The sequence below is a fragment of the Macrotis lagotis genome, chromosome 5, assembly GCF_037893015.1.
Source record: "Macrotis lagotis isolate mMagLag1 chromosome 5, bilby.v1.9.chrom.fasta, whole genome shotgun sequence".
NCBI lineage: Eukaryota > Metazoa > Chordata > Mammalia > Peramelemorphia > Peramelidae > Macrotis > Macrotis lagotis.
In genome coordinates this window covers 168,027,459-168,049,394 of record NC_133662.1, presented here as the reverse complement: position 1 = coordinate 168,049,394, position 21,936 = coordinate 168,027,459, and the positions used below count along the sequence as shown (strand labels likewise).

Below are 21,936 nucleotides of genomic sequence, written 5' to 3'. Positions count from 1 at the left end.
TATGGATATTCACTTGCCCCTTTGAGATTTAGGTAAGTGTTGACAAGGCCTTGAAGCAGGGAATTAACATTATGAAGTGTTCCATTGGTGCCAGTGAAAGCAAGATGGGTGATTTTAGACAATAAGGAAAAAGCTAGGTGGCACTATGTCTAAATTCAAAAGAATTCAATTCAAATTCTTCCTCAAACACTTCTATCTTTGTGTCCTTGAGAAAAGTCATTTAATTTCTATGATAAATTTTGTCTCATGCAATTTTGCCTTGATAACATCTTGGACAAATGAAGACTTCCATAGACTGTCAATGAAGAAATGGAGAAAACAGATTCCCAAAATTTATTTAAAATCTTTCATAAATTGTTTTATCATTGTGGTGCAAAGAAGGATGTAGAAGAATTCCATGCCTTCTCTAATTCCCTTATTCCCTGCAGCTGCTTTATTATTTCTTGAGCCACAGATAATGAGGACAATTGACCTTCAATTTTCCTCAATCTACGTGATAAAATGTTCTGAGGTTCCTCGCTCTGAAAACTGCATTTAATTTGTAGTTGAGGCATTTAGTTTCTTCAGTCTGCATCTAACAGCACTTCTAATTTCACTCCACCATAATCCTGTTCCTCTCTTCTGTCTCTGTTCTTGCAGCCACTTGGGTACCAAAGGAGCTGAAATGAGAAAAAGGCAGCAATCCCAAAATGAAGGAACATCTGCTATGTCTCAAGCACCTGGAAACCAGAGGCCCAACAACACATGTTGCTTTTGTTGGTGCTGTTGTTGCAGCTGTTCCTGGTATGTCACATTATCTCTTCCATAGCATAGTGAAGCTAGGTAAATAATGAGAGAGAACACATTCTGGATGAACAGGATTATCTCTGATAGATCTCTAATCTCTTCAGCTCCCCAAAGCTCATTAAATAAAAGTGAAGATGTTTTTTTTAAACTTAGCTATGCACCTGAAAGACATGAGATATCCAGTAGTTAGGCAGATATCTAGTCCTTATTAAGCAATAGGCTCTGTGTTGAATGCTGGGGGATACAAAAACAAGCAAAATAAATACAATCCCTGTCCTCAAGAAACTTCTATTCTAATGGACAAGGATAATACACAGAAGGAAGCTGAAAAGGGGTGAAGTGTGGGAAGGCATGGTGTTTACTCCTGAGAAAAGCACAGCAGGGAGGGAGTGATGACTAGTTGATCTGGACCCCTCCTTCAAATAGAGATAATAGGTAATATTCCCCCCCCCCAAAAAAAAGGAGTAAGAGTGGCAGAGCAGTATTTCAGGGGCAAGAAGGCCCTGAGGGAAGTCCCAGGATAAGACAACAGCTCCAGAGCATCAAACATTCAAATAAGAAATTCAAAATAAACACTTAATGATGCCTCAAGAGAACTACTATGCATTGGGAGAAAGACACATGTATTCAGAAGTACTTGAACTCTTCCAGGCCACAAAGATATCATTAAAAGAAGGAATCTCTAAAAATTCAGTATCCCCAAGCTAATACCCATTCCAGAGGCTGCATGTTTAATTTTTAAACGTGTTCCCAGGATGATAGTGAAAGCTAAACTATTCCTTCCAATAAGAGTAGATTGGCTGGTGAGTAAACAACTATGTGCTAGAAAACAATTCCAAAACAGATTACATATTAACATGCTTTTAAATTTAATCTGAATTGTTAATATTTTTCAATCACCTTCTTAAATCTAGATAATCAGCAAACCAAAAATAAATCACATCCTGATTTAGAGCATTTGTTGGTAAGATGCTCTCACTGAAATTTAACAAAAGACATGAGAATGGATTCAAAATAATACCAGTAAGACCCTAGATGTAAGCTAAGACCAGAGAAGTAGGTGGAGAAAACCTAATGAGCATTAGAGGAGTCCAAGAGCCTAGGTTTAGGAGGATGTTTCAGGTGCTACTATCTGGCTATAAATATCTTTTGTTTTTATTTCCCTGATTTCTACATTAAAAAGTCAAGATTAAATCCTCCATAAATTCTAAAAGTCTATGATTCAACCATCTCTGAGAGTCATAGATAAAAAGATGGAAGGGACCTTAACAGTTCACCCAGACCACTCTGCCCTCTCATTTTACAGCTGGCGTAATTGTAAAACACAGGAATAAAGTAATTTGTCAGATTCTTTGATAATATGTAACAGAGTTCTGATTCTAATGCAGGTCCTCTGGCTGCAAAACCCCCTACCCTTGCTCTTAATGAGTAAGAAGATTCCAGAGATGAAAAAAGGCTTTTTTTTTATTTTCCTAGTTGAAATTCTCAGAAGGGTCTGAACTGAAGGGATCTTTCCTGGGGTAATGAGTTTTTTAATGAAGTCTTCAGGTGACTCCCTAATTAATTTATCTGAAGATCTCTCTGGTCAAGGAACAATCCCCACAACTTGTTTATGATTTCTCTGGACCACTTTGATTATATTTGAAGACCTTAAGAAAATTCCAGGTGCTGGGAAGTCACATGGTCTACAGAAGTATCTCCATGGCTTATTGACATTTAAGGAGGTTTTGTATCCAGTTGTAGGTGACCCTGCAATATATAAAGAAAAGAAACATTTGGTGACTGATAACCATTTCTGGATGGTAGCAAAGAACTAGCCAGGTCTTCATTATTCTCAGTGATAGTTTTGTGACCATCTAGATAATGTTATGTGATTTCCAAATGTGCTTTACATAATTCTCCAACGTTTGATTCCTAGGGAAATGTGGGGGGGGGGGGTTGAGGGGAAAGGAGATTTAATTATGCATCCTTAATATTTAATCTTCAGGTTTAAGGAAAATAAATCTTGAGTGGATAGAATACCCACTATTATTATTTATTTCTGTTTTAAAAAAAAGCCTAAATTACACCTGGTCTACTTCAATAGCTCAAACATTAGATATATAAGTATTTATATATTTTTGAGTCACAAGGCTCAGATTCTGTCTTTTGATGGATTTATTTGTACCTTATAGAAATTATGCCTGAAGGGAAAGATTGTTTTTCAAACTTCTAGCTAAGAATAATTATAACTAACGATTTTATAATAACTATAGAGGTTCATAGGAGATATTGAAGTATAATAGATAATTCAAGTCAGGAAAAGCTGAGTTTGAATCCCATCTCTGACAATCACTAGTGGTGGGACCTGGGACTAGCCTCTTTGAGCCTTGGTTTGTTTATCTGGAAAATGGAGATGATAGTTAATACATATTTCCTAGGACTGTTGTGAGATTCAAATGAGATAACATACATAAATCATCCTGCAAAATTTCAAGTGTTATTTACATGAATGTGTACTGTTTCTTAAGTAATGATTATGTAATGACAAGAATTATCTCAGAGTTCTCATTTTCTGCCCTATGCTATTTACCAGAGTTATTTATTTCAATGACCAATAGACTATCTTATTTTTCTTATTTTGTATCTCTCCAAGACAAATCTACCAAAACTCAAAAAACTTTAGCTATTTCTAAGGGTAAGTACACAAAACTTTAAGGTTATTTAGTTCTAACTGATGAAGGTAGATTTTTTTTTATATTATCCTTGACAGATACAGAGTCATGATAATTGATGTCTTGATTCAAAGTCAAGAAAAAGTCTTCAGATTGTATACAGTTGGCATATATTTGTGCTCATTCATATTTATAAAAGAAGATTAAGGATGCATCAAAGTTTTTTTAGTACACATAATTAATCCCTAGGAGCAAGTCAGGAATTTTTGGAGCCTCCTTTGCATTCATCTAAGCTACTAACATAATATTCAGAAAATGGACATTTGTTGTCCTAAAAAGAGCAATTACATTAGCACTAGAGTGTGCATTCCATGAAACAATCCCCCTGCAATATTCCTGTTAGATATTGAGCCTGTTGATCCTATCTCCTTTGTTCAAAGTCGAGCAAGGTGAACCAGGGAAGCATTGCCAGAAATAACATTTATGCCAAAAAGTCTGGTAGGAAAGAAGAGTATCTATGACTCCTTGCCCTGGCCCAATTCATATTACAAAATTTAATGAATACTTAAATAATAGTAGGTAGGTAGTTCATAGTACACATAACAAAGAGGGTGAGGGAAGGAGAAAAGATGACCTAAATCAAACATATCTTTTAACATTTACCAAATAAAAATAAGATAACTTATTGTAAATGAAAACAGTTCTTAATCATATTTTTTAAAATAACATTACTTTTAAAATCTGACTGGGAAAAACTTTCATTAAATGTATTCCTGACTTTATAAAGAGAAATGTTCTTCAAATTTTCCAGGCTGGGTCAAAGGATCAGAACAAAAAGAAACAATGAAAAATGCAATTTGGGGATTCAAAAAAAAGTTAGATTCAGAATATGAAGTAATTGTAATCTATGAAAATAAATACTTGTCTTCTAGTGGATTTTATTTCCTTTTAAGGAAATACAGTGCTATGAAAATATCATTAATAAATACAAACATGTTATATTAACCTTATATACAGATGAATTATGGAAGATATTTTTTGTATTAATCAATATTTAATCCCAAAATTTGCATTTTCCCTGTATTACATGTCCAGAGTCTCCCATTCCTATTTAAGTCCTTTGATTTTTGCCATTGCTTTTGAAATTTTCAGGGTTGGAAAAATATGTCTTCGACTCTTGAAGCTCGACTCAATTCTCCTGTGGAGATAAAATTGACTAAGGTGGAAGTAGGTGGAAAGGGTATATTTCAGAATTGTTCTAATGCTCACCCTGATTTACTCCCTTAAGAAGGTCATTAACTAGACCTTAGATCAAAACACCTATTTTTCCCCAGTGAAATGAGAGGGACTAAGGAAACCTGAGTCAAGTGTGGGGTCTGCTATTCACTTGTATGGGCAAATCAATTTATCTACCTGGGACTCAGTTTCCTCATATGTAAAATGAAGGTGCTGGATTAGATAATTTTTGTAGCTCCTATCAACTCTTAACAATCCATGATTCAGTGGATAGGGTCCTGTCTTTTTATTTCCTCAAGGTAAAACATATAACTGAAATATTTTAATCATCAAAAGGATTAGTCTCTAATGGTATCCTTGGGATTAATGAATTAGATTGCCCCCTTCTTCTTCTTTGGGTGGATTGTTTTGATATTAACATTTTAAGTTTGATTTCTATAAACCTCTATTGTTCTAGATTCTGTGCTAATTTATCTAGGTACTTATTTACAACCATTTTCACCTCTAAGTTATCTGCTACAATAAATCAGTGCAGGTTGTGGGTTGGAGAGAAGTATATTGAAAAGAAAGACTTCTAAGTTATGATTGTCTCTCTGCCTCTGGGTTTGATCTCTTAGCCCTATAGATCTGGAATCATAATTATCATGAGTTGGCAGAAAAAATATAGCAGTGGTGATAAGAAAGTCCTGAACAAATTCCCTTCATTTGCCTAAATTATTCTCACTTAGTTTGTATCAGAAAACCAATTTAATAAGATATATGAGAAAGTAGGGAAGTAGAAAATAGAAAGTGGGGAAGCTCTCCTTGGTTGGGAAACCAAATTAAGTTCAGAAAGTCACTGGATGAATATATGAAATCAAAGCCATGAAGTGCCAGTTGTGGTATAAGAGGAAATACTCAATTTGAGGTCCAAGGTGTGTCCCACCTGAATAACATCAACATTTAAATCAGAGGATCTCAAAGTACAGGTTAGTTCAGGAAGAAAGCCTCTAGATTCTAGAAATTCTAATTTTCCAACAAGGATGATGTTCCCATCACTCTTAGATTGTCACGTTAAAAATGATGAAGGTGACTTTTTTTCATTTTTCTGATCTGATTTAAACTATTTTTTAACTTTTCAATAACATGAACCAGTGAGCCAAATACAGCTTTGTGTCTATACATTCACACACTCTTAACAGGCACCAGTGGGTGTCCACACTTAGAAGATCTGTCATGCTGCATTCAGAATTTCATTCTTCTCAGAGAAAATTTGTCATGGACAGTATTTAGCAAATCAACTAGTTCTCTAAAAGCTAAAATTATCTTCCCTGTGTACATATTTATTCATCAAGTTCCCAGACCACATAGCAGATCTGACTAAGCTGATTTTGAACACTTCATGAATGTGCCCTTTACTAGGCACCCCCCACCTCCATTTTTCACAAGGAGTCCAATTTTAATGCAAAACAGTGCCAAACTAGCATTCTATTTTGTCCTCTGAAGTTGTGATACTTTGGCTCTCTGGCAATGGAAATAATAAGTAGCATACTTTTAAAAGTCAAAGAATAATCCCCCAAAAGGAAAAAAAATGGAAAATCTGTCTGCTCCTGTGATGAACATACTACTCCCTGGAAATAAGTGTCTCATACATACAAAATGAATCATCCATTAGTTGTGAGGCCCCACAAAGCAGTTCATTTAAACACTATTACTGTGCAGGCCTTTTATGGCTCATCTCATATAAGAGCTTAATTAAGGTCTTTTTTTTTTAAAGACTTCTGCACTGTAATTATAATTAGATTGACATAAGGATCCCTTATAATGAAGGGAAATTTGTGAATTCTCATCCTGTCAAAACAAAAGTATTTCATTACAATGTAATCTGATTAATTTTAATTTTAAAACTTTTGATACTTTTATAAGTAAATATTTCATTGACATCTTTCTTTGATTCCTTAGAGTATGCAGGTATCTTTGAAATCTTAGAGTGCATATGACTTAATCCACATATCAAAACTGTTATCATATCTCTCCTCCCTGTCTAGACTAAACTCTTTGGGAAGGTTGTCTACAACTGATGCCTCTATTTCCTTTCCTCTCAATCTCTTCTAAATTCTCTATACTCTGTCTTCTGACCTTATCATCCATTGAAGACACTCTATCCAAGAATATGAATGAGCTCTTATTTTCCAAGTCTAATGACTTTTTCCCTTGGTCTTCCTCCTTCATGATCTCTTTATAACCTTTTTTAAAAAATAAGTCTCTTTTCATTCATATTCTCTTCTTTCTAGGTTCCATGACATGCTTCATTGTTCTATATATACCTCTCTCACCTCTTCTCTTTCCTTTACTGGATCTTCATCCAAGTCCTACTTGCTAATGGTAGATGTCCCCTAGGAATCTTTATTGGACCCTCTTCCCTTATTTCAATTGGTGATTTCATTGGCTCCCATAGATTGAATTATCATCTTTAAGCCTATGATATTCAAATCTAGTTCACTTCTAACCTCACAATCTCCAATAAACTGGGTGTCCTCTAGACCTCTTAAAGTCAACATGTCCATAAAAGAACCCATTATCTTCACCTCAAGACTTTCTGTCTTCCTTTCCTATTTACTGAGTTAGGAACCACCATTCTCCCAATCACTCAGGTTTACAAACTAGGTAACCTTCTGAAATTCTCATGCTCTCTCACCTTCTATATCTAATCTGTTGTCAAGTCCTGACAATTTTACCTTTGTAATATCTCTGGTATAAGCCCTTTTCTCTTTTTGAACATTGCCACTACTTGAGAGAAGGCCTTTATGCTCAGACTATTGTTGGTTTGACTTCTTGCCTTGTCTTATCACCATGCCAATCCATCTTCTTCTCACTTGTGAAAGTGATCTTTTTTAAACCACAGGTCTAACTAAATCATTTCTAGCATCCAATATAAAACCCTCTGTTGAGCATTCTCAATCCTTTATAACCTGACCCCTCTTTTCCATCTATCTAGTCTTATAACTTACACCCTTTAAGTACTCAGAGATCATGAAACATTGGCCTCATTGCTGTTGTTCCCAAAAGACCCTCCATCTCCAAACTAACACTAACATTTTCACTGATTTTCCCTTGAGTGTGGGATTATCTCCCTCCTCATTTCTGCCTTCTTACTTCCATGGCTTACTTCAAATCTCAGTGGAAGCCCTACTTTCTGCAAGAGATCTTTCCCAGTCTTCATTAATTTTAGCGCCTTCTCTCTCTCTGTTGATTATCTATAATCTATCCTGTGTGTGTGTGTGTGTGTGTGTGTAGTACATAATTGTTTCCCCCAAATAGACAAGTTCTTGAGAGCAGAAACTGTCCTTTGCCTTTGTATGCCCAACACTTAGTACACTGCTTAGTTTATTGATTTTACTCAGTTACATCTGACTCTTTGTAAACCCATTTTGGATTTTCTTGGCAAAGATATTGGAATAGTTTGCCATTTCCTTGTCCGGCTCATTTTACAGATTAGGAAGCTAAGACAAACAGTATTAAGTGACTTGCTCAACAAGTGTCTCAGACCATATTTGAACTCATGGAGATAAGTCTTCCTGACCTGGCTTATAGTAAACACTGAAGGAGTATTTGTTAACTGATGACTTACTGATTAATCGTGCATTCTCAGAGATGATGCTAGCTAAGTAGAATGTGTTAAGTCCTTTAAAACTGGAAAGCCTTAGAGTACAGGTTTAGTGACAGACTCGTATGCTTGTCACATAAAGAGCCACATAATAAAATTCATAGAGGCTCATCCCTAGAAGAATGAAAATTAAGTGAGGTACCTCTGTTCTATAAGATGATTTTAGTGCTATGGTAGGAATTGTGCCATTTACCACTCAAGTCAGTGCCTCCTATGTGAAATCATAAAACTCTTAAATGAAGGATATTATTTGTGCATGTATCTCTAACCACATTATAAGTTGAAGGGTAGGAACCATGGTTTATAATTTTTTTATTAACAACATAACTGGCACAAGCAAATATTTGTTAACTTGATTCAGAATATATGAAATTACATAAAACTAATCTGGATAAGGAAAGAGTTTATTCACTTACCTTAGGGACATATTTACCAAGCTGACCACATATTTAAATTATCTCCTTGAATTATGTTGGAGAGATAATGATACCTTTTTACCCTCCAGGTCCCCCTTTTTACATGAAAGCCATAAATGCTTCTATTTGCACTTGTCATTTCATCCTTTATATCCCCAGTGCTTCACACAGTGTCTAGCACACAGTAGGGGATTAATTAAATACTTGTTGACTGACAATAGGCAAAGCATTGGAATAAATGTCAAAAGACCTGGCTTGAAATCATGACTCTGCCAACAGCAAACAACAGGATCTTGGGCAAGTTGTATCCCTTTTCTGAACCTCAATTCTGAATAATTTCTGTCATCCCTCCTGCTCTGATTTTATATAATTCTAAACATATGTTAATTATAATTTAGGGTGCCAATGGGGCTTCAGGGAAAATAGACACATTAATGCACTGTTGGTGGAACTGTGAATTGATACATTCATTCTGGAAAACAATTGGAAACTATGCCCAAGTAATTACTAAGTTTTACATACCCTTTGACCCAGTGGTACCATTGCTAGTCCTATATTCCAAAGAGAGTTAAATAAAGTATTTCATGTATTTGCACATGTGTGTGTGCATGCATGTATGCATGTGTGCATGTGTGTGTGTGTGTGTATAGCACTTCTTTTTCAACTGGCAAAGAACTATAAATGGCAGCCAGATGGTACAGTGGATAGAATGCTGGAAGTCAGAAAGGCAAGATGTGTCAGGAAGACTTATCTTTGTAAGTTCAAATCTGGTCTCAGATTCTTATTGGCTGTGTGACCCTGGGGAAGTCACTTAACCCTGTTTGCCCCAATTCCTCAAAAAAATGATCTGGGGAGGGAAATGACAAACTGCTTCAGTATTTTTACCAAGAAAACTCCAAATTGGGTCAAGAGGAGTCATATACAACTTAACTCAAAACAACAAAAAAATATAAACTAAGTAGATGTCCATCAATTGGGGAATAATTAAACAAATTATGATCTATGAATGTAATGGAGTACTATTGTGCTATAAGAAATAATGAATAGGATGGTTTCAGAGAAACCTGGAAAGCCATGTTTTGAATTGATGCACAGTTAAGCAAATAGAATGAGGGAAACAATTTATACTATCACTAAAACATTAGAAAAATTAACAGCTTTTGCTAGACTTTAGGATATATTCAGAAACCAACTCTGATTCCAGAGGACAAGTAATAAAGAATGCTACCCACTGAGAGGAAATAGTAATCTATTATTTTTCTCTGTCAGAAGACATACTGAAACAAACATCTTTGTACATGACCAGTATAGGAGTTTCTTTTGCTTGACTATGCCAATTTTTTGTTTATTTGTTTTCTGGGAGGCAGGGGAAGGTTGGTGAGGTAGGTTTGAGAGAAAAAAGTATATTAATTGAAAAAATAAAATTTAATTAAGAAAAAAGAGACATCTTCATTTATATATTTTATGGATGGTTAACTTCAGCCAGCAAGCTGCTCAATTTAGCTGTCTTTTGAGAGTAGGGATTACTTAATCCTTTGTATTTTTATTTCTTGTGTCTAGCACAGAGCCTAAAACATAGTAAACAATTAATAAATGCTTGTTGATTGATCGTTTCCCTTTCGCGGAATTCATCTTTTAGATTATAGCTGTCTTCCTTCTGATTAAAGTTTCATAGCATTCCATCCTTCAGGCTTACATTTATATGTATAAATTATACATACCATGCTCTTGTTTTTACTCCGCAGTCTTTTCATGTGTGTATATAACTTGGCTTCCTAACTAGTATTCAGATTAAAGGTCAAGGGCCTTGTCTTCTTTCTTTAATGTCTCCAAGCAGTAGACACTAGCTCTCAAACAAATGTTGAATAATGAGAGCAAATATTCCTGTCAACAGCTTGCTCCAATCCTCCCAACTTCCTTCCTACATGCCTCCACTCTTAGCTACCAAACACCAAATACACTTAATACTTTAAGGAATCTTGATCTCATTAGCATGGGCATTCCTTTCACAGAGGCCATCACGAGGACCCTATGCCCTAATAGACAGTTTTATGAGTTTCTATGCCAAAAAAAAGTGTCCTTACTCTGTAACCATTCTTCTGTCCATCCACATTCAAGCCAGTGTTTGGATGACAGAGGCACAATCTATAGCCAGCACTATACTCTAAACTTTGTTGGCTTGGTAGTTACAGATTCCTGGTTGCCCTGGCATTGCAGAAAAAATGAAATCCTTACTCTCTATCCTCACTCTCCCCCTTCTCAAACATAAGTTTTCCATCTGGATTGGTGGCTCTTTTCAGGCTTCTCTACTTTTCAGCAGATTTATATCTTCAAAGAGAAATTGGGCTCATCCATTGTCCTCCTGCAGATGCTCCCAAGTAGCTTGCTTAACAATGCATAAAATTTCCTGCAGAAATTATTTGCAATCATATATTTACTATATATATATATATATATATATATATATATATATATATATATATACCTTATGCTTATGCCTTCTTTGAAAAGAGGAAGTCTATATATGATATTAAACAAATATCAGTATTTTTAGTAGAGGTTCTTAACCTAGGGTCACCACACTTCCACAGAATAAATTTCAGAGGTTCATTAACTTGAATGGAGAAAAACAAATTGCATTTTTATTTTCACTGACCTCTGGTTTCCTTTATAATCCAGTGTATTTTATCCATTTAAAATATAATTCTGAGAAGGGACTCATAGGTTTCATCAGACTGCAAAAAGTATCCATGGTACAAAAACAGATTAAAAGACTTACAGGATTATTGAACTATCACTAATTTAACACTATATAGAGTGTTCCAAATGGCTCACTGCCATTTTAAGCTATTAAGGCTTATCACTACATTATGATTTTTAGAAAAGTGTATTCAAGTTATCATCATTTCCTTGGTGTACATTTTAGTATGAGTAAGAACCCATGGTTACTACCATGTTGTGCTGTGATGAAGTGTCCAAGCATAAGCTTTTAGTGAAAACTTAAGTGCCATAAACTAGTGTAATAGGTACGCATTTTGCATGGCTTCTTTGTAGTGTGGGAGAGAAAAGGCAGAAACTGAACCTTGAAGTGCACTCTAAGCTATGAGATTTTACTTTATCTCTAACAGTAGTGACAGTAGATGTTTTTTGGTCTTAAGACTTGCAAAGCAACTCACATACATTATCTCATTTGATCCTTATAAGAATCTGGAGAACATATTATGTTCATTTTGTGGATGCTCCAGTTCTTCTGCCCCCACCCATCCACTAAATAATTGAGACAGAGGGAATTATAATCAAAATTTCTAAAGCCAACATATTTCCCAATGATGCAAGCTTCATTATTTTCCACTGATATGATCCCCAGTTTAGCATTACAGTTTGCACTGATTGCCCATAGTCATTATTGAAGACTACAAGGCCCAGAACCTTTCTAGGAATAATATATTATTATCCAGCAGCTAAAATATTTCAAAGGCAAATTATAATTAATACATGACAGAGTTACTTTCCTAATCAAATCTTTTAAGAGATAGTCTTGAAATTTCTCCTAGTATTTATCCAAGTGTATATCATGTATCAAATGATAAAAACAGCTTGGCTTATAATTGTGTTTCTAAGAAAACAAAGATAACTTTTGCCATCTTATCATTAGGACCAGCTTCTAGAAAAATTCTTACATTCATTACATTTTTTATATATTCCCACTCCCCAAATCAATACCCCAGCACCTTCATTTTTCTTTAGTATCCATCCCTTTTGTAAATTGTTCTCAGAACCTTTATTCATAATAATATGTAAATGACTCATAAAAGTCTAAAATACTACTGCTCTCTGGTATTTGAATCTCTACAGGGATCAAAGCCCTAAGCTAAAGGACGAAGCTCCAATAGTGTTATTCAAGTAGCAGTCATCTGACAGGTGAGATTATTTAGATGATGCTTTTGAAATTGTAAGAATAGACAACGACTTTAAGCAAAAAATGATAACACCACCTGTAAATCCAAAACTATGGAATGTGTTTTGTGACATTCCTTTGTGTCCTATAGACTAATCTCTTGTATCATACAGCAGAAGAAAAAAATTTATACTGAAAGTCAGAAGAGATCTGACTTCAAATTCTGTCTCTGATATTTTGTGACTGTGCAATCAAGAGGAAGGCATTTCATCTGTAAAATAAGGTTAAAATATATATGAAGTACTATTTGATAGGCCTTTTGTGAGGATCATGTGAGAAAACATGTGAAGTACTTTGCAAATTCTAAAGTGCTAAGTAAAACATCAACTCTAATTCTTATTTTTGTTTTGTATATATATATATACATATATACATATATAAATAAAGTATTTGTACATGTCCATATATATGTATATATTTGCATTATGTAGCTTCATGTCAATGAGTGATTACTGACAATAGTATGATCTATGATAATAATCTGGATCCATTATAGCTTATTAAGTTCTCCAAGATACTTTGAGATCTGTGAAGTATGAGGATTTCTCATCTGTCAGTCTATGAAAGATGGCAGTCTTCTGCTGTATAATCCTAACTATGGGTTATGTCATTTAATAGATGTTAAAAAGTTGATTTATGAATTTAGTTATCATTTCTGTGATCTTTTTCAATTATTATTTATTGTTATTATTGTTGGAGTAGTAGTCTTTGCTATAAATATGAAAGTTTATGTAATTTTGTACTGATATAAGATGCAGCATAGTACAGTCAAAAGAACCCTGGTAATGGGGTGAAAGGAGTTGAGTTTGAATCTTAACACTGCTACTTACCTACATGACCTTATGCAACCTCTTGGACCTCAGTTTCTCATCTGTAAATTAAGGGGGTTTAGATGACCTCTAAGGTCCCTTCTGTCTCTAAATCTATGATTTTGTGACTTAATAAGTCCTCATATAATAACAAATCATTGCTAGAGATGACAGGGTTCTCATAGGCTATGCCAGCAGACTGTAAGAGTGCCTTACCAAACTAGAAAGGCTATAATTAACAGTAACAACTAAAAATAGCTACCCTTTATTTAAAGTTTGCAAAGTGCTTTTCAAGTATTATTCTCATTATTATTCTCATGGCATCTCTAGGAGGCTGTACTAGTATTTTCTCCTTTTTACAGATGAGGAAATTGAGGAAGGAAGAAATTAAGTGACTCGTTCAGGGTCATCCATCCAATAAGTATCTGAGATTAGACTGTGAATGTAGGTTTTCCCAAGACCAGATCCAGCACACTAGCCATTGCATCACCTCCTACTTTTAAGAATGAGATAAGCAAAGAATTGTCTGTCACCTAAAAAAAGAATTCTTGCCAAATTCAGGAAGTATTCATCAGCACAACAGAAGGATAAATTTTTTGAGCCACAGCAACAGACTCAATGGGGTTGTAATCTGTATTGGTGAAAAGAATAGCCATTGATGAGATCTTGTGCCTATAAAGTATTGAATTATAAATTGATGATTTATATCTCTTGTTTGCACATTATGAAAAGCAAGTTTCATCTCTTTTGAGCAATTTGAACAAGGACTGTATCTCTATTATTTTTCTTTCAGGAAGCAAGTAACATGTAGTGTCTATGGGAAAAGTACTATGAGTTGGAGGCTCTGATTTCTAATCTTGGCTCTGACTCTACTTAACTATGTGACCTTGGGGAAGTCATCTAGCTTGTCTGAGCCTCTGTTCACTCATCTGTAAAATGAAGGGAGTTGGATTAGATAATCTCTAAGGACCTCTCCGATTTTAGCATTCTAGGAATGCCTGTGATTAAGAACTTGAGTTAGACTCGGGGTTGCTGGTACCATTTATCCTCATGGTAATTATTTGAATATCCATAAACTCAAAAAAATGCTGCCACTGAATCTGAATGACCCCCTCCAAAATCCCCACTCAGTCTGGCAACCCAAAGCCTAGTGTTCCTCCTCCAGACGTGTTCTGAAAATGAAGGGCTCTCTCTGCCTTCCACAGAACATATGCTGAGGTTTTACTGTGTGGAATCAAATCCCCAGGATGTAAAAAGTAATTCATTTTGTTTCCCTTGCATGTAGCAACTCTTGCGGGAATTGGATAATTTTTTTTCCTCATGGATTTCTCTGGGGATAGCTCTTAAATATAAGTCACAGGGTGAATTCAAATGTTAAACTAAAATATATACCAAGTCCCATGGGACAAGGAGCATTTCCCAAGTTTCCTTAAAACTCTCTCTTAAGAGGAACCCTTATGAAATGTAGGGGTTGGAGGTCACACGAGGGAAGATGAATGTTGAAGAAATCAACTACTCACTTGGGCAATATTTTTGATAGTTTCCAATAAAAAAAGAGTCCAGCATCTTACAAAAAAAATATTTATTGGCTTACAAAAATGTGACCATTGGTTCCCAACCTACCAGTGTCATAGCAGTGGTGCATATAATGGAAAATAATTGTTACTGGCTGTGGGATATTTCTTCTATGTTTACTAAAATCCCTCCAATCTTTTCTTTTTTTTTCAGGGCTGACCTATTCTCTCTCAGGGTCTAGGTCTTTTAGGCTTGTTACAATTGCAAGGCTATTTTAGGATGTAATCCAAGTCTCATTTGTTCTTTCTTTCCTGAGTAGGAAGATGAAATCTTTTTCTATGAATATGCAGTTGATTGTATAATAATTCTAGATTTTATATTAGAATCATAATTTCCAATGCTACATAATTCAAAACTTTGTTGCAGACCTCAATATTGCACTTGATAATGTATATTTAATGCTTAGAAATGTTATCCATTGGGAGACCTAACCCTTTCTGGTGGTCATCTTATATTTAAAGATGCATTCCCTTATTTAAAAACCATAAATCTTTGAGGAAATATACAAACAATAATAATCAATGGTGGAGATTCAGCACTTCCACCACCACCACCCCCTCCCAGTTTAAAGAATTCCATCACTGTTAGGGACCTCATATTAGCTCTAATGTAATGATTTCTTTTATAACTTCTTTCTCACTCCTTTTCTCTCTCTCTCTCTCTCTCTCTCTCTCTCTCTCTCTCTCTCTCTCTCTCTCTCTCTCTCTCTCTCTCTCTCTCTCTTCTTTCTCCCCTTCCTTCTTTCTCTTCTCTTTTCTCTTCCCCTTTTTAACCTGTCTTTTTCCTCTTCTTTCTCTCCCCCTTCTTTGCCTTTAACTTCTCTTTCTTTTTGTTTCTCTTTCCTCTTCACTCCTCATTCCTCTCTCTTTTCCTCCCTCTTTCTCTCCTCTTTCCTTCCTTAATCTTAACTTCTGCTTCAGAGAGAAGATACTGCAGGACCTCTTTTTCACTGAATTTCACTGAAATTAGGAGACTGTTCTCCAGTCCCAGTTACTAAGCAAATTTAGTATCAACAGGCTCACTATATACACACAACACATATATACACACAGAGTATGTTCCCCTAAATACCAGACAAATTTTAAAACACAGAAATTTAGTTAGAATGAGTTGAGGGTCCAAAGTATTCAATTTACAGATAAAGAAGGTGCAATTCATCAAGGTTAAGTGATTTTCTTAGTTCCTAAAGCAGTTGCCCAATACTTTCATTTTTCTTCAACTGTAACCATTCCTATGAATGAAAGAAATTTGAGAGAAATTACTATGTCATAGTCATTTTCATCTTCAGTTCAATTCACACTGAAAATTAAATTAATGAAAACACAGACTGTATCACTTCTCTATGGTCCTAATTTTTTGATTTAAGAAATTTCCCCACTGGTGATGGTTTAAGGTTTGAATTCCCACCCACAGCCCTAGGATCCAGAACCTGGATATGATTTCACATCAGTAAAGACATTCAGATGAAAAACTACTTATTGTTATAGTTGATAGATTATATTAATGAAAAAGTAAAATGTTAATAAAATTCATATGCAATTTTTAAAAAAAGTTAAAATGCACCCAAATCCAATTAATTTTTAGTTCTACAGTCTAGAAAAAGAATTCTGTAAATAATGGCAAACAATTTATTTTTTTAGTTTTTGCAAGGCAATGGGGTTAAGTGGCTTGCCCAAGGCCACACAGCTAGGTAATTATTAAGTGTCTGAGGCTGGATTTGAATTCAGGTACTCCTGACTCCAGGGCTGGTGCTCTATTCACTGCACCACCTAGCCGTCCCAAACAATTTTCTTTATAAATTGTTCACCCAGTTCTTTTTTCTGCCCACTCTTATTCACTAAACTAATTTTTTCCTACCTAAGAATCAGAGTCATATCATTCAATTTATTGAACTTAAGTTGAATGATTTGAAATTTGTCATTTAAAAACTAAAATATATGTTAAAACAAACGCAACAAATAATACATATACAATACTTTGCCCATTCATTTGGATTCAATGGAAAAATCATCTCGAACAGTTAATACAGCCATCTAGTGGACATTTTTTATAGTTTAGTGCTCTCACTTGCAATATTTCAGTTTATGAAATAAAATCTTAAGAAAAACACTAGCTCTGTCAACAAAGATATATGTAAATAGAATTTAAGGGCATTTCCCTTGGACGTTATTTTTTACAACTACTATCCAGTCATTCCTAGGCACAAATTTCATATCTGCCCCATTTTCCAAAGAATATGCTTTAGCAAGTTTCTCTGATAAAGGTCTCATTTTTAAACTATAAAGGTCACTAAACCAAATTTACAAAAATAAGAACCTTTCCCCAAATGAAAAATGATCAAAGACAGTTTTCAGAATTAAAAAATCAAGCTATCAATAGTCATATAAAAAATACTCTTAATCATTATTTTTAGAGACTCTCAAATTGAAATAACTAGAGATACCACTTCCCACCCATTCAGATGGGGTAAGAAGACAAAAAGGAAAATGACAAATGTTTCAGGAGATGTGGGAAAATACATACAATGACACACTATTGATAGACCTATGAACTATTCTAAATATTTTGGAAAGTAATTTGGAATTATGTCCAAAAAAGTTGTTAAAATATATGTACCATTTGACCCACTACATCTATACTTGAAAGAGAGCAAAGAAAGAGGGAAAAGGACACATGTATAAAAATATTTATAGCAGCTTTTTTGATAGCAAAGAAAAAGGAAACTTGAGAGGATGCCCATCAATTGGACAGTGATTGAATACATTATGAATATGAATGCAATGGAATACTGTGTGTTGTGCTGCAAGACATGACAATGGGAATAATTTCAAAAAAATCTGGGAAAACTTCTGTGATGCAAACAACTTCAGCAGAACTAAGAGAAGATTGTATACAGTAACAACAATATTGTAAAGAAAATCAACTTGGAAAGATTTAATAATTGTGACTAACTCAATAACCATCCACATCCAATTCCAAGGACTCATGACTCATATCCCCCACTCCAAATAGAAAGATGATGGATTCAGTGCATATTGAAGCATATTTTCTACTACTTTTGTTTTCTCACTTTTCTAGAGGTGAAGTAGAGAGAAGAGGGACATGGCTAGTAGAGAAAATTTTCTTGCATGATTATACATATTTATAATCATTTATAATTTCTATTTTTCTTGCATCTTAATAGTTGGAGGGGAGGTTGAGAATTAGAACTGAAAATAAAATGAAATAGAATTTAAAAAACAGTGCTACCTAACAAAAAACTTTTTTAAAGTACATGAATTATAGAAATAAATAACTGGGAGAAGGCTTACAATCAAAGAATCAAAGAATCATAGATTTAGGACTACAAGAGTCATCAGATATCATTAAGTTCAAGTCCCTCATTTTATAGATGAGGAAACTAAGGTCCTTCATTCCAGACCCAGGCTGTTGGTTTAAAAATACCAATTTTCTTTCTTGAAGCACAAATCAATAGAAATGATTTAAGAAAATGTTTTATTCCCCAAATAGAAAACAAATATTAGTATCATGGAACATTTGATCAAAATATTTGAATGATCCATGGTTTCATTAGTATGATGAAGTCTCTCTTCACAGATATTTATCAATACCCTGATCTGCCATACCCCCAATTCCCAATCTTTGTAGTAACATAGGTTTTTGCACTAGGAAAGTCCTTAAGAGATCAACATCTTCATTTTACAAATGAAGAATGAGACCTAGATAGGGTAAATGTCCAAGGCTATCCATAATCTACCGAGTTTCTGATTTGAATCCAAGTTTTCCTGATTCCAGGTCTAGCACTCTTTCTACAATACCACACTATCCCTGGGTATAATTTTACAGTCTCCAAGGATTGCTGGTGACAAGGAAAAATAAAAGTCACTTAGCTGTCAAAAGACAAAAGGGGTACTGTACTGCTCATGTCCTTAGAAAATTGAAATAAAGACAAATCCAGCAGACTTGCATCTTTTCTTAAATGTAGGAGAGACAACTAGACAATATATTTGTAATACCCTGAAAATTTTTCTTATTTTTTTAAATCAGAAGATGTTTTGCTTACTGATTCATTATTTCAATTGCTGTTTATAGAACAGGCATCTTGCACTTTATACAAAAAGATCTGGGGCTCTGAACATGTGGCTCATCTTGTCAAGAATTTCAGTCTCAAAGGATCTCAGAGATCTTCTAGCCTAAACCCTCTCATCCTACAGTTGAGGAAACAGGCTTGAAAAGATAAAATCAATTGGCCAAGGCGGGGAAAGGAGAAGGGAATAAGCCTATATGAAGTGCCTCCTATCCATAGGCACTGTGCTAAGAATATATAGGTGTTATTTCAATTGTCACACAGGTAGAACCAATGCTCGAATCCAGTCCTCTGACTTCCAATCTCTCTTTCCATACTATTTTACTGTGTTTTGGAAACTTTTTTGTTTGATTCCATAAGCATATAATAAATAAGAATACAGGAAGAGCTACAGAAATCTAAAAGTACCACTACCATTTTATCCTTGCATGATTAGTAGGGCCATAACTAGGAATGTTTTAATCAGGGGGCAAATAATAATTTTGGGGAAATGAGGAAGGTAGGACAACTATGAGTGTCATCACAACAGGACTGAGGGCATTGTGGAAGCTTCTTGTAAAAAGCAAGTCCCTATCTGCAAACAGCCCTTTCCATATTGGTGTCCTTTTGCACAGTGTTAGATGAAACTCTAAAATCAATGATCCACAAATTAAAAATTACTACAGCATAAATTCAAGAAGAAGGGGATCTCTCTAGTAGAAGAAGATGCAAGAATTAGGCTAAGCATCTACCTTCTCATAGGAATGATATTTCAACCAAAGCAGGCTTATACAATATTGGGGCATAATAAAACAAGATAATACTGAGTAATAGTTGAATTGGAAGATGATGAATCTTCATATTTCACCAAAAGAAGCCTGAGATATTTTCTTGATCCTGTTATTGCCTTATTTTTCAGGTCTATCTTTACTTACAGACAGCAGAAACTATTTAAGAATTACTTCCTTCATATTCTTCATATGTTTCCTGATTAAGGGAGTGACCATAGCTGCCTCTGTCTCAACATCATAGATATGCCCATAGATTTAGAGTTGGAGAAAGGTTTGGAGGGGCCATCTTGTCAAAACCTCTTTTCCAGATGTAGAAACAGAGAAAATAGGTAGTTTGCCCAGGATCATATAGTGACAGAGGTGGCATATGAATCTAGATCCTCTTATTTTTTTTAATGTTCCAAGCATTCAGCTGTTCATTCCTGTATCTGTATATATTCTTGGCCAGAGGAGAAAAATCATTTCCCACACCTCAAGGGTATTGGCAGCCTCCAACCACAACACTTCTCTCCTTGGCTTTCCCAGTCAAACTGAAAGCTGCCCTTTTATAGGAAGCAGCAGAGTTCCAAGGAGAATATCCACTGCCAATCAGGCTCCATCAGAGTTGGTTTCTCAGAACCAAGATCTTGGATAGGGATTTTGATTAGTATGATTATTGGACTCATCAGAAATGGGTGCTATATATAAAAACTCCTCAGGATGGGTGCTACTCATATGTGAAGAAAGGGATGAGAGAGATCATTTTACACTGTATTTTAAAATGAATTCAAAATGCAGTAATTTTTCAAGTACTTCATTTTAGACAGGTTTCATACATACCCAGTTAAGCACATCTGTCTTTCTATTCCTATACACCTTACAAATCTAATTGAAGGACTTTCCATAAAATTTACCATCTTAATTTTCTTAATGTTTCCTTAGGGGAATTAATTTAACTATGATTAACATTGAACAATTTGTAATATTATTTTTGTTCAGTAATTTTCAGTCATATCTGCCTGCATTTGGAGTTTTCTTGGCAAAGATACCATAGTAGTTTACTATTTTCTTCTCCAGCTCATTTTACAGAAAAGGAAATAAGGCAAATAAGTTGTGACTTGCACAGAGTCATACAGCTAATAAGCCTGAGGTTAGATTTGAACTCATGAAAATGATTTTTCCTGACTCAAAGTCACTGTGTCACTTAGCTACCAATACTATTTTATATAAGAGGGAATTTTACTTTACTTTACTAAATATGTGTGCTTGAAAATAATAAGGAATGGCTGGAAAGTTAGTTTGGAACCAAGTCCTTGGCCCTAAGCAACTCTATTGACAATTTTATTGAATTAGAAGATAATGTAATGAGCAACCTTAATTTCTGAGTTCCAGTGATGAAAAATATTATCCATCTTTTAACAAAGAAAAGATAGACTAAATATGCAGATTGAAAAAGATTTCTTTTAGACTTTGATAAAATGAAATTTGGTCTTCCTTCAGTCTTTGTATTTCTTATAAGGGATTTTTTTCAGGTTTTTTTTTGGTGGAAGCAGGTAAGAGGTTGAAAGGAGAGAAAAATGAATGCCTGTTAATTGAGAAAAAAGGTAATGGTTTTTAAGGGGAGAAAAACTGTTTTTCTTTAGGTCAACTATTTTGACAGCATTATAAAAGAACAAGTAAAAAAGCAAGAGATTTGAGGCAGGGAGATATTTAGGATATTACAGGATTGTTACAGTTGAGAGGTAATAAGAATCTTAACTTTAAGATGTAGCATTTGGAAAGGAAATAAGAATAAGTTTAGGGGAATAGGTACAAGACAATGGGCTGAATTTTGGATGTATTGGATTTGAGGAGCCAGATGGACATCTAGGTGATTTCCAAAAAATGTGAAATATGGTTCTGGAGTTTAGAAGATATGTACAAAGATGAATAGCAAGTTTAAGAACTGTCTCATTTGAGAATGGAAAATAAGCTGCAAGGAAGAGGATGATGAGAGAAGAGTATTGAGGACAAAAGCTTG

At 34.7% G+C, this 21,936-nt stretch overlaps 1 protein-coding gene across 1 annotated transcript in view; it reads left to right on the top strand.

The window, feature by feature from the left end:
* The first annotated feature begins 644 nt into the window (after window positions 1–644).
* The window catches only part of RGS17 (regulator of G protein signaling 17), a 54,639-nt gene continuing 33,347 nt past the window's right edge, over window positions 645–21,936 (top strand). Inside the window, exon 1 of the mRNA XM_074190282.1 lies at window positions 645–783. Within this exon, the coding sequence (XP_074046383.1) occupies window positions 665–783 (119 nt within the window). The 5' untranslated portion in view covers window positions 645–664. The remainder of the gene's footprint in view (window positions 784–21,936) is intronic.